We start from the raw sequence: 12,264 nt of genomic DNA, 5'->3' as shown, positions 1-12,264 counted from the left end.
CCCATTTCTAAATTTTCTAAATATATAGAAATTGGAAGTTTTTGGATGTTTTTTTTTAAAATCTTGAATTTTTATATAAAACTTTTGAAAGGACTTTACCTCCATAAGGAATGTGTTTTGGGTGTTTTAATCCATCATTTTTGTACATCCAGATGTTCGCTATTTCGACGGTTTTAACATAGTTCTATTTTCACCAGAATGGTTTAAAATTTGCTTAATTCCTAATGGGTACTGTCTGTACTGTGATACTAGCCTGTACAGGTTTACGTCACCATTAATTGCCAAAGGAAAACCATGATATTTTGATGATTTTGTTCACAGGAATTATTTAAAAGTAGATATTTGGTGCACGGGTACTATCTTCTCTATAGAAATTTACTTCAATGGCTCACGCTTCCGTATAATTGTACCTAACAATATTCTGTATTGTAATGATTTATTTCATATTTTCGACGGGGACCAACTTCCATTAATAGAAAATCTAGGTCTACCCCTTCGTATATTCCCTATATAATAGTACCACTTGATATTCGGTATTTTGCGGATTTTAGCCATACAATTTTTAAAAATATTTTTAAGGACTTTCTCGGGCATCGTTACTTTTACATAAAAAATTAATTTCTTCAAAAAAAAAAAATTATTTTGTTATTAAAATTGGACTTTATGGAAAAAATTGATTTTTTGGGCCCAATATTTTTTGAATGGAATAAATGCTTTTAATTACCTCCAAGGTGTATGTATCAGCTACAACAACTAACATTTTACAAGAGCAAAATTGCTGTTTTAGAAACTAAAGTCATTTTGACAATAAGTTTCGAACTGAAAAACAAAAAAAAAAAAAAAAAACAAGTAAGCAAAGGCTATAGTCGTGCGGGGCCGACTATTTTATACCCTACAACGCTACAATATGTTAGAAGTCCCCTTATGTCCAAATCCATATTGGAAGATTTCGCTTTTGAAATTAGGATTTTGACTAGGGACATTTGTCCAATATTTAGACACTCCGTCGGGCTGTTAGTTGTTGTGATCCATTTTCCAGCTAAATATAATCCAAAATACTAGAATTCTTCCCTGTCCTTAAAACTCTTCACAGGCGTGTCGATTGGCTTCAATTGTGCGATCGGAAAAACAATTCTGTTTTTGGTTAATTTGAACCCCTAAAAATTTTGTAATCATCTCCAAAAGCAAGAAGCCCCTCTGTTTCTCCAAATGTAGACTCTTCTATGTGATTTGCTTGTCTACGATATTTGGTTTTATTCATCAACGAAATCAGCATAAAAAAGCCAGAAGTTCGCCTTTTGTGTATTTCGTATATCGCCTGTAAGTAATACTGGTATTTTTTCACACAAAATTAGTGGTCCATTCAACCCGCTGTCCGAAACTCTAACTTTATGCGAGATTTCGTGCCCTTTGGTTTCTATGTGTCACCTTTATAACGGCTGCAAAATCAGGAAAATTTTTAGTTGTTGGTCCATTTCAAGCCCTAATATATTGCGGACATCTTCAGAGCCCAACCCTTGTGATAATTTTCGTGAGGATCGGACGATATTAACAATACATATATAATATCCCCAACCTGTGTTGTAAGGTGAAAAAATATTACAAAATATTATAAGTCAAATTGAAAAAATCGCATGCGATAAAAAAAAATATGAAAAAATAAAAAATGTCACAAAATACTACAAAATCTATATTAACATTATTATTGGTATATTTTTCTGCCATTTTTTTAGATTTCATACTTTTATGTCAAGAGGGCATTCTGAATTGACAAAATTTGTCAAAATCGGTCCAGCCATTCTTGAGATATAAGCTTTCTAACTAACATCCCCTTCCTTTGTATATACACATTGTATATATTTCGCCATATATTTACTATTGGCATCTACGAAACGGTCAGAATCGACCTGTTCGTCTATTTGTGATTTCGCCGGGATTAAAAATATTCGCGGTTTAATGGAAAATATGACTTTTAGTTAACACAAATATTGTGGCCTATTTCATCCACTAAATAATACCCGATGACGATCAAAATTGGCAGGCTTCTGCCCAGCACTAAGCTCTAGCCCAATGCTAACTTCCGCTTTGATTGGTCTATAATTGCGACCTGTAAAGCAACTGCAAAATCAGGAATTTTTTCAGTTTTTGGTTCATATTATGCGATCATCTCCTAAAGAAATAGGGTTCTATTCTGACCCTAGCCACACTTCCATTATAAATTTCGTGAAGATCGGGCCATAATTGCGACTTGTAGAGTGATTACAATTTAACATGGACAGACGGACGGACGGAGATACATAGCTAGATCGACTCAGCTCGGCGAGATAGGAAGATCCATATATACTTTCCTATGTGGGAAACCAATATTTCGTGGTGTTACATAATTCAAACTTATAATACCCCCAACACAGGGTATAAAGACTTCCAATATTTTAAACATTCGTAAAACATTCCAAACGCAAATTGCGGAGTCGACCAAATGCACTTCCATCCGTGTAGAAAGTGTGAGCTTCCGATATAGTTCCAATCCGATATATATATAACTTTTATATCAGAATAAGGTCAGGTCGAAATGGGCAATATCGGACCACTCGTTTGTATACCTTTCTCAAAAGAGTACGTTTTGAATAATAACTCTCGGAGAGTGTGAAATCAATGTCCGATTTTCAACATCCCACATCCAATATTTTCCAAAGTCTAATTTGGATAGAAAGGAATACATTTTATTATTACGTCACCCACCAAAGTATGAAATTTTTTTGTGCATTCTAACACATTTTAAAATTAAATTTGAAGCAATTTGCAGAAATGATATTTTTAGCCATTATTTAGAATAGTATTCCTCAATTCAATTTTATTTATCCAATAACTATTTTCTAAGGAACATATAATACAATTTTTGAGATATATCATAGTGATTTACAGGGATTAAATTTCATGTAATAATTTATAAATAAGAGCACTAGATTTTAATTGATTTATAGGAAAAAGGATACAAAACCTATATTTGAACTACAAAATAGATTTCAAATATAATTAGAAAATATATTGATTAAAATTGATTATATAAAAATAACAAATTTTAATACAATAAATTTCAAATTGATAATTTTAATTTGTCATACAAAATATATTAAAATTCTTCTATACATTCTCTTATCTTAGAATAACGAGATGTCGAAACTTTTATAAAAAATTTATCATTGAGGCGTTTTATGAAATCGGCGAATAGTTCATATCCTGTTTCTTCATGTAACGTAGAGGTAGGAAAATGCCAGTTTTTGTCGTAAATTATCTTCAGGCATTTATTTTGAATTATCTGGAACTTTTTTATATGCGATTTCGCAGCTCTATACCAAATAGGGGACGCGTAAGACAGAATTGGCCGTATTACACCTTTATATAATAAATTTTTGTTTTCCAAGCATAATTTGGATCTTCTATTCAGGAAGGGCCATAAGGCTGTAGAGGCTTTTCTGGCACGATGATTGGACATGATATTTAAATGTCAGTTTTTTTGTCCAGTGTTACTCCGAGATAATTTATTTCATCGGCGATGCTAATATCATTTCTATAGAACCGTAATTGTCTTCTAGGAATTCTTTTTGGAGACTTGTTGAATGGGAATATTATTGCTTGAGTTTTATTATAGTTCAATTGGATTTTCCATTTGTTGAAATATTTGTTGCACGCCATTAAGCTTAACTCCATTTTTTTAAGGAGAGCCGATGTTAATTTACTAGAAGATATGAGTGCTGTATCGTCTGCGTAGTATGCAGTATCAATTTCACGAGGCGGTTTGAAATCCGATGTATAAATGGAATATAGCGTAGGAGATAATATGGAACCTTGTGGAAGTCCAGCTGGAATATTTTTAAATGAAGACCTATTTTGGATAACTGCAACAGCATATGATCTATTTTTTATGAAATGTGCAATAATTTTACAGAGGTAGATGGGTAAATTAGCCTTCACCAATTTATGTAGGAGACCATTGTGCCACACTGTGTCAAATGCTTTTTCTATATCAAGAAGAATTAATCCGGTTGATTTTCTTTAATTTTTGTTTTTAAGTATTTTGTTTTTTAAACGGACGATTTGATGGGTAGTGCTATGGCTTTTCTTGAACCCGAATTGGTTATCAGAAATTATATTCAATTCAGTTGCATGATTCAAAACTCTTGAATGAATTATTTTTTCGTAAATTTTACCCAAATTACTTAGTAGACTAATGGGTCTATAACTCGTTGGATCACTAGGAGGTTTATTAGGTTTTCTCACTGCAATGTCTCTTTAATGCGGAAGGAAAATAATTGAGTCGCATAGAATTGTTTAAAAGATGAACAAGAAGTTGTAAGAATAGTATTCCTCATATCATCTAATTTTAGGAAAATTTTCATCAAAATTTTCCAATACCAAATAATAATGAAGAAAATTCGATGTCAAACTTGGTTCCCGAACTCAAGCCATTTAATTTAATTCAATTCGTCTATGAATGAATTGAAAATCATTTTTAAGATTTCTGAATTTTTGTACGATTCCACACTTATGTAATGTAAATTTTACAACATTACATTGAGGCGTTGTGTAAATAAGATAACATATGTTCAGCACATGTAGAATGGCCTACGGAAACAATAGCAACAATAACGAATTAATTCGAGCATAATTTTCCACCATTTAAAGTGGCAACGCAATGTTAACACAATTTGCATAATTTTCTTAAAAATTAGAGTCTATGGTTTGCTACTTTAAATAAATCTACATACATATATGCAGGGAAATGGGTTCGGCGACACTTTTAAAAATGAAATGCTAACAAATTGTTTCTTACTATTGTAGTTTTGGGCCTCTTTCGGATACAAATCATTATTTCATACAACAGAGCTTGACAAAACTGCAGCCCAGCCAAAGTGTAGTCTATGTTTAAATTTTGAGTTTCCATTCATTTTTAAAATTCCCTAGGAGGAGTAAAGTTCAAAATGTTCGCAGAAAAATTGGTGGCTTTTCTTTATCTTGGAATATTCGTGGTTATTCTGTTATTTTCGGCGGATAGTTGCCATGCTACTTCCTACAACGATTTTCCCATCAATGGAAGCAGTATTATCTCCAGGCTGGAACGTAAGCCGAAATTAAATGTGGTCTCCTTTGAACCTTTGGGTCAACATTTAGCTGTGGGATTGGATTTTCTTTTGCCCTTCATAAAAATACCAATTGTCAGGACAGTTGATGTTTATGGCATTGAACCGGTAAATATGAAATAAAGTTTGATTTGTTCGAACTTTTAGATGGTTTTGAATTATTTCTAGGCACTAATCAACATTAATACAGCAGCATTGGTTACAACTGGACTTCTGGCTGGATCAAGTGTTCTTGTTTCGTACATCTTCAGAAGATATGTCCTCTTTGAAGCTACAATGAAATCTGATAAATCGGAAAGATCAAATTACGATTTTGAAAGTGAATTATGGTCGGTGCTTCAAAATGTTAAAGTTGTTTATAAAAATTCGACGGGTGAAAAAGTTGGTAAGTTGGAGAATGATATTATATCTACAGGGTGAAATAAAAAAAAACTGCAACAAAGTCAAACGCCAAATTTTTAACATTTTTTTTAAAATTTTATTGAATGAAAGAAAGCAAAAAATGTCGGAAATATCATATCACGAATTACGGCCTTCAAAAGGCCAATGAAACCATGTAACACGTTGTCCGAATGTTACTCTGCGGTTCAAAATGTTCGCAGAAAAAAATTGTGTTTTTTAAACCCTACACCACAAGGTGGTCAGGGTATTATGTCTTTGTGCATTTGTTTGTAACAGGCAAAAGGAAACGAGATAGACCCATAGTTCCTTTTGATGATCTGCATAGAATCACTTCCTGAGTTGATCAATGCATGTCGTCCGTCTGTCCATGTATTCTTGTGAACAAAATGCAGGTCGCATTTATTATCCGATTGAGATGAAATTTTCCAAACAACATTTGTTTGGCCCAAGGACGAACCCTATTGAAATTGGAGATAATCGGTCAAAAATTAGATATAGCTCCCATATATATCTTCGTCCGATTTGCCTTTTATTGTGCACCAAACGTGTAATATCAGCCCGAATAGTATGGAATTTTGCACATACAACCAAATTAGACCTGAAAATAAATATGCCAAATTTGGTCGAAATCGGTTCAGATTTGGATATACCGCCCATATATATTATTCATCCGATTTGTTATTTTTGTCCTCCGCAGCCGTAATATGCACTCTGTAACAACAATATTTGGGAAAATATTTCAAATACAGCTCAGAAATACCTTTGCTAAATTTTATCGAGATCGGTTCAGATTTGGATATAGCTCCCATATATAACTTCGTCCGATTTACCTTTTATTGTCCACCAAACGTCTAATATTTGTCCAAATGGGATGGAATTTGGCACACACGACCGAATTGAGTCTAGAAGGTAGTATGCCAATTTTGGTGAAGATCGGTTCAGATATAGCTATAGCTCCCATATATATTGTTCATCCGATTTGTTGTTACCCACAACCGTAATATGCACTCCGTAACAACGATATTCAAGGAAATATATCAAATACAGCTCAGAAATATATTTGCCAAATTTTATCGAGATCGGTTCAGATTTGGATATATCTTTATCTGATATCAAATTAATTTTGCACCAAATGAGCAATATAAGTCCGAATTTAAAAGATAGAAATGCTTCGGCATATTTTGTCCTTTGATTTATTTTTTTATTTAAATTATAATCATAGGGTGTATGATTGAATTCAGCCATAAAAACTTTTAATTGTTATGTGGAGCAAAATGGTGTAGGGTATCATAAAATCGGCCCCGCCCGACTTTAGAACTTTCTTTACTGGTTTATTATCTTAGAATATTCGTGGTTATCCTGTTATTTTCGGCGGATAGTTGCCATGCTACTTCCTACAATGATTTTCCCATAAATGGCCCCATTCCGGGCGAAGCGCTTGCTTGAGGTGATCGACACTTTGGTATTTTATAGTGCCAACCTTGCTTTCCAAAATACTCCAGACACAATAGTCCAACGGATTGGTATCCGCAGATTTTGGTGGCCATTGTGCGCTGGAAATGAAGCGAGGAACCTCATTTTGTAACCATTCTTGGGTGGCGCGTGCTGAGTCATGTTGGAATGTCCAAGGTCTGCGGCCAAAATGTTTGCGTGCCCAATGCTTTAATACACCTTCATGAATATCTTCGCGATAATATTCGGCATTTATTATGAGGCCATGGTCGATTAATACGAGCGAAGAGCGACCATCGGCTGTTATGGCGGCCCACACCATCACCATGGCCATTTTCAGTTTACCTCTTTGGCATGTAAACATAATCATTTTGTTTTTTTGCAAACTGCCGGACAACGAATATTTTCTCATCGGAGAAAGCCAAATTCGACAGTTCACTACTTTCAGCCAAGCAAAGCAACTCTTTAGATCATTTGAGTCTATTTTTTTTCTGTTGCGGTGTAAGTTCTGGCACTTTTTGGAATTTTAATGGCTTAACCCCGAGCTCATTTTTCAATATTTGCCGAATGGAATATTGCGATATGTTCTGCTCACGAGCCATATTTTGGCCACTGCAACGCGGATTTCGATCACGTCGCTTCTTTACTTTTCTAACCATTTCTGCTAATGTTGCTGGTTTTGTTCCATCCACTTCCTTGACGTCACGGTAACGAGCGATGGTACGACACACAAAAGATTTACTCATATTTACATGCTGGAGTGCTCTAACGATAGCCACGTGTGGTTTTCCAGCCAAATATAAAGAAATCACACTATCACCCTTGAGTTCCACCACGAATAACGTTTTTTCTTGAAAATTCTCACCAAAATGCATTTGTACGCTTGTAAACAATATAATGAGCTGTCACTGGAATAATTTTAACAGCTGTCGGACGAGTGGCTTTGAAATGACAGCAGTCTGAAGTTGGTTGCAGTTTTTTTCATCTCACCCTGTATGTATCGATCCGAACCTATTATTTTTTGGTCAGTCCTTTTTTGCATTCGTTTGTATTATTTATAGAGATCTTCACTAACAAACAATCAAACCCCTTTCGATATGTTTTCCAATTACAGATACCACCCTAACAGGTCTGCTAACAAGTCTGGATGAAACGTTCTCAGAGAAAGGTATCAATTTGAGTGAATGCATTCACAAGGCCCTATGTCAACGTCTACAACAATCTACCAACTCCAATCGCCATGAATATCGTAACGATGACTCGTTGTCAGGAATTGATAAAATTTTTGAAGGCTTAACCGGTATGGAATGGGTGCGTCAAAATGTACTTCCATACACTCCGTTGAGTGCCATTTTCCACGATTCTCAAGATGACAAGTTGTCATGCGATGTGAAATATTCAAAATGTACATGGTCTGCAATGGCTGGAGAAAATTTTGGTAGCCTTTTTGGAAATTATTTTAAATTTACATAAAATGCTATGCTGTTTTTTTTCTACTTATAATTTGGACTTTTATATACTCATCAATTAATATTAATAATATTAGTTATTTATTTCATTTTTTAGTTTAAAATATTACATATTTGTTGTTTATATATTTTAAATAAAAAACATGTTCAGAATTAAAGATAAATTCAAAACTATATGCCTTGCGTTGCCAGGACAAACCGTTTGGGATTTATATAACATTTACATACAAATTTAATAATATTAATTATCTCGATATAATTGTGAAACAAGTAAAAAAGCTGTAAGTTCGGTCGGGCGAACTTTGAATACCCTCCACCATTTGGAATGAATTTAGCAATTCTCAAAAATTCCAATTCTAAAATTATGTTAAAATCTAAAGAAAATACCGAATGTAGCTGTTATATTAGGGTCTATACGACAACATGGACCTGCATGGGTAACTTATGTCATAGGCCATTACAATATTCAAATGCGAAACTTAAAAAAAAGATCGGTGAATAATGTAGATAAATCATCAAAATACCCAATATCGGGAGGTACCGTTATATGGGGGCTATACGAAGACGTGGACCTCCACATACAATTTTCTGTATTAGGCTGTAGTATCCATAACGAACTTCAAAGACCAAATTATAAACAATTCCGGTGAATAATGTCGCAAAAATCAATAAAGTACCGAATATCGGCAGGTACCGTTGTATGGGGACTATACAAAGACGTGGACCTGCACAGACAATTTTTTGTCTTAGGCTTTAGTATCCATTTCGAACTTTAAGTATCCATTTCGAACTTCGAATACCAAATTTGAAACAATTCCGGTGAATAATGTCTCTACAATCATCAAAATACCGAATATCGGGAGGTACCGTGGTATGGGGGCTATACGAAGACGTAGACCTGCACAGACAATTTTTTGACTTAGACTTTAGAATCCATTTCGAACTTCTAATACCAAATTTTAAACAATTTCCGTGAATAATGTCTCTAAAATCATCAAAATACCGAATATCGGGAGGTACTGTTATATGTGGGCGTGGACCAGCACAGACAATTTTCTGCCTTAGGCTGTAGTATCCATTTCGAACTTCAAAAACCAAATTTTAAACAATTCCGGTGAATAATGTCGCTAAAAAAATCAAAATACCGAATATCGGGAGGTACAATTATATGGGGGCTATACATATAAACTTGGACCTACATGGCCCATTTTCAATACCAAAAGTCCTGTAGACATAATATATACATTTGAGTAAAATTTTATCAGCCTACTTCATTTCGTTCGGAAGCTAGAGTGATTTCCACAGACGGATGGACATCGCTAATCGGAATGACAAACTTAAAAATTCTAAAGATATGATTACACAAGGCTTGCTTCTTAATTTTATCTAGGTATACAGATTCGGAAGAAAATGTATAATAAAACTAGCTGAACCCGGTGCGCTTCGCTACCCCTTTTGATTTTATATGCATTCAAAATTTTATTTACGAATATATGTTGTTGGAAAACCATTAGAAAAGCAGTAATATGACATGCATACACGAAGGCTTTGTCCTTCGGATTTATTTATTTCATAGCAAATACCAAGCGTGCAGGAAACTGCAATTTTTTGAAGTTGATTGGCATTTCTATTGCAATTAGTGAATTCGAGGTAGTAACATACTTCCCCGTAATAAGCGTATTTCAAATTAACTGTTGTGTTGTTTTTTAGTCTTAGCCTAAGGCGTTGTGGGTCAATGGTTCTTATTAAAATCATATCCCAATCTGATCCAATTTAAATATAATTTAAAAAAAATTACTTTTACACCAAATTTCGCCACAACTTTCATATTTCATTGAAATTGGTGCGACAAATATGTGAAATCGACCGAGAATATATATGGGAGCTATATCCAAATCTTAACAAATTTCCAATTAATTTATCACATTTATTATTGTAACCAAATTTCGCCACACATTCTGAATTTCATTGGAATCGGTCATATAAATCGTGTTTGGTACATAACATGTATGAAGTCAAACGAAATATATATGTTAGCTATACCCAAACCTCAACCGGTTTCAATATAATTTGGCAATTTTTTTTTCTGGTGCCAGAATTTGTCTCTCTCGCTTTGGGTGCATCAAATATGTGAAATCGGCCGAGAATATATATATGGGAGCTATAATAAAATCTGAGCGAATTTGAATATAATTCGTAAAATTTATTTTGGTACCAAATTTAGTCACTCATGGCGAATTTCATTGGAATCGGAAATACGTATCGTGTTTTGTGTATTAAATATGTGAAATCGGCGGAAAATATATATGAGAGCTATATCCAAATCTGAACCGATTTTAATATAATTTGACTAATCTATTTTCTAATCAAAATCCCGTCACATATTCCAAATTTCTTTGAATCGAACATACATATCGTGTATGGTGCTTAAAATAAACGAAATCGGTTGAAGATATATATGGGAGCTATATCCAAATCTGAACCGATTTCAATATAATTTGACAAATGTATATTTGTTTTAATTTCCGCTACACATTCCAAATTTCATTGAAATTAGAGATACATAGCGTGTTTGGTGCATCAAATACATGAAATCGGTCGAAAATATATATGGGAGCTATATCCAAATCTGAACCGATTTTAATATAATTTGACAAATTCATTTTTGCTCCCAATTTCGTTACTTATTTTAAATTTCATTAAAATTGGACATACATAGCGTGTTTGGTGCACCAAATACATGAAATCGGCCTAAAATGTATATGGGAGCTATATCTAAATCTGAACCGATTTCAATATAATTTGATAAATTTATTTTTGGATCAAATCCCGTTAAACATTCCAAATTTCATTGGAATCGAACATTCATATCGTGTTTGAGGCATCAAATGAACGAAATCGGTCGAAAATATATATGGAAGTTATATCCAAATCTGAACCGATTTCAATATAATTTGGGAAATCAATTTTTTAGATAAAATCCATCACACGTTTCAAATTTCATTGAAATTTGGGATACATAGCGTGTTTGGTGCATCAAATGCTTGAAATCGGCCGAAAATATATATGGAAGCTATATCCAAATCTGAACCGATTTCAATATAATTTGGCAAATTTATTTTTGTTCCAAATTCCGTTACGCATTTCAAATTTTGAGAACTGTATTTGTAATCGATCAATAGATATGTGAATACAAAATCTAAATTTTTGGGAGGTACCTCCGATTCTGATGCTAAATCTCCACTTCCAAGTGGAATTTCAAAAATGTATATAGCCTATGTTACTTTCAGGCGATGTTGCAGTATACATGCAAATTTTCAGGAAAATCTATGCAGCGGTTTTCGAGTCCATAAATTACAAACAAACAAACATACCAACATTTTCCTCTTTTATAGATATAAGAAGATTATGTATCATGCGTTGCCAACACAAATCGCACTTGGCGACATCTATAAAAAATACTCTGTAATATTTTCTGTTCGTTTCCTATGAATAGTATTGCCTTGAACCAACAGCATGTGTCTTCCATAAAGTAAACCATCGAATGCTTATAAACTATAACATACTTTTAGGCACTGTGATGTGCTGCAGAAGATATTTCACAAAATTATTAAAGAAGCATTAAAACTATTTGTTTATAAAATAATAAATGAGTATTAAATAAACCCAAGAGTGGATTTCGTTGTTTGGATGCGAGAAAAACTCATATCAGCGAAGATGTTTGCATATTTGCCTCAAATTGTTTTTGAATGGTAATACTCTAACATTTAGCGTAGACATGATTCCACACTCCCAACGAC

At 33.6% G+C, this 12,264-nt stretch overlaps 1 protein-coding gene across 1 annotated transcript; it reads left to right on the top strand.

The window, feature by feature from the left end:
* Nucleotides 1–4,982: 4,982 nt before the first annotated feature.
* On the top strand, nt 4,983–11,865 carry LOC101888699 (uncharacterized). The gene is made up of 4 exons (XM_059132279.1): nt 4,983–5,249; nt 5,310–5,526; nt 8,110–8,306; nt 11,860–11,865. Exons 1-4 carry the CDS (start codon nt 4,983–4,985, stop codon nt 11,863–11,865), a joined length of 687 nt encoding a protein of 228 aa, XP_058988262.1.
* The last annotated feature ends 399 nt before the right edge of the window (nt 11,866–12,264 follow it).

The sequence above is a fragment of the Musca domestica genome, unplaced genomic scaffold (assembly GCF_030504385.1).
Source record: "Musca domestica strain aabys unplaced genomic scaffold, Musca_domestica.polishedcontigs.V.1.1 1, whole genome shotgun sequence".
In the NCBI taxonomy this organism is placed as follows: Eukaryota; Metazoa; Arthropoda; class Insecta; order Diptera; family Muscidae; genus Musca; species Musca domestica.
This window is presented reverse-complemented; position numbering and strand designations above follow the sequence as displayed.

What these genes read in the sequence shown, in the direction of transcription:
- LOC101888699 (XM_059132279.1), top strand. Translation starts at nt 4,983, where the DNA reads ATGTTCGCAGAAAAATTGGTGGCTTTTCTTTATCTTGGAATATTCGTG. An exon ending in ATGTTTATGGCATTGAACCG is followed by an intron (nt 5,250 to 5,309) that starts GTAAATATGAAA and finishes AATTATTTCTAG; the next exon opens with GCACTAATCAACATTAATAC. An exon ending in TTCGACGGGTGAAAAAGTTG is followed by an intron (nt 5,527 to 8,109) that starts GTAAGTTGGAGA and finishes TTCCAATTACAG; the next exon opens with ATACCACCCTAACAGGTCTG.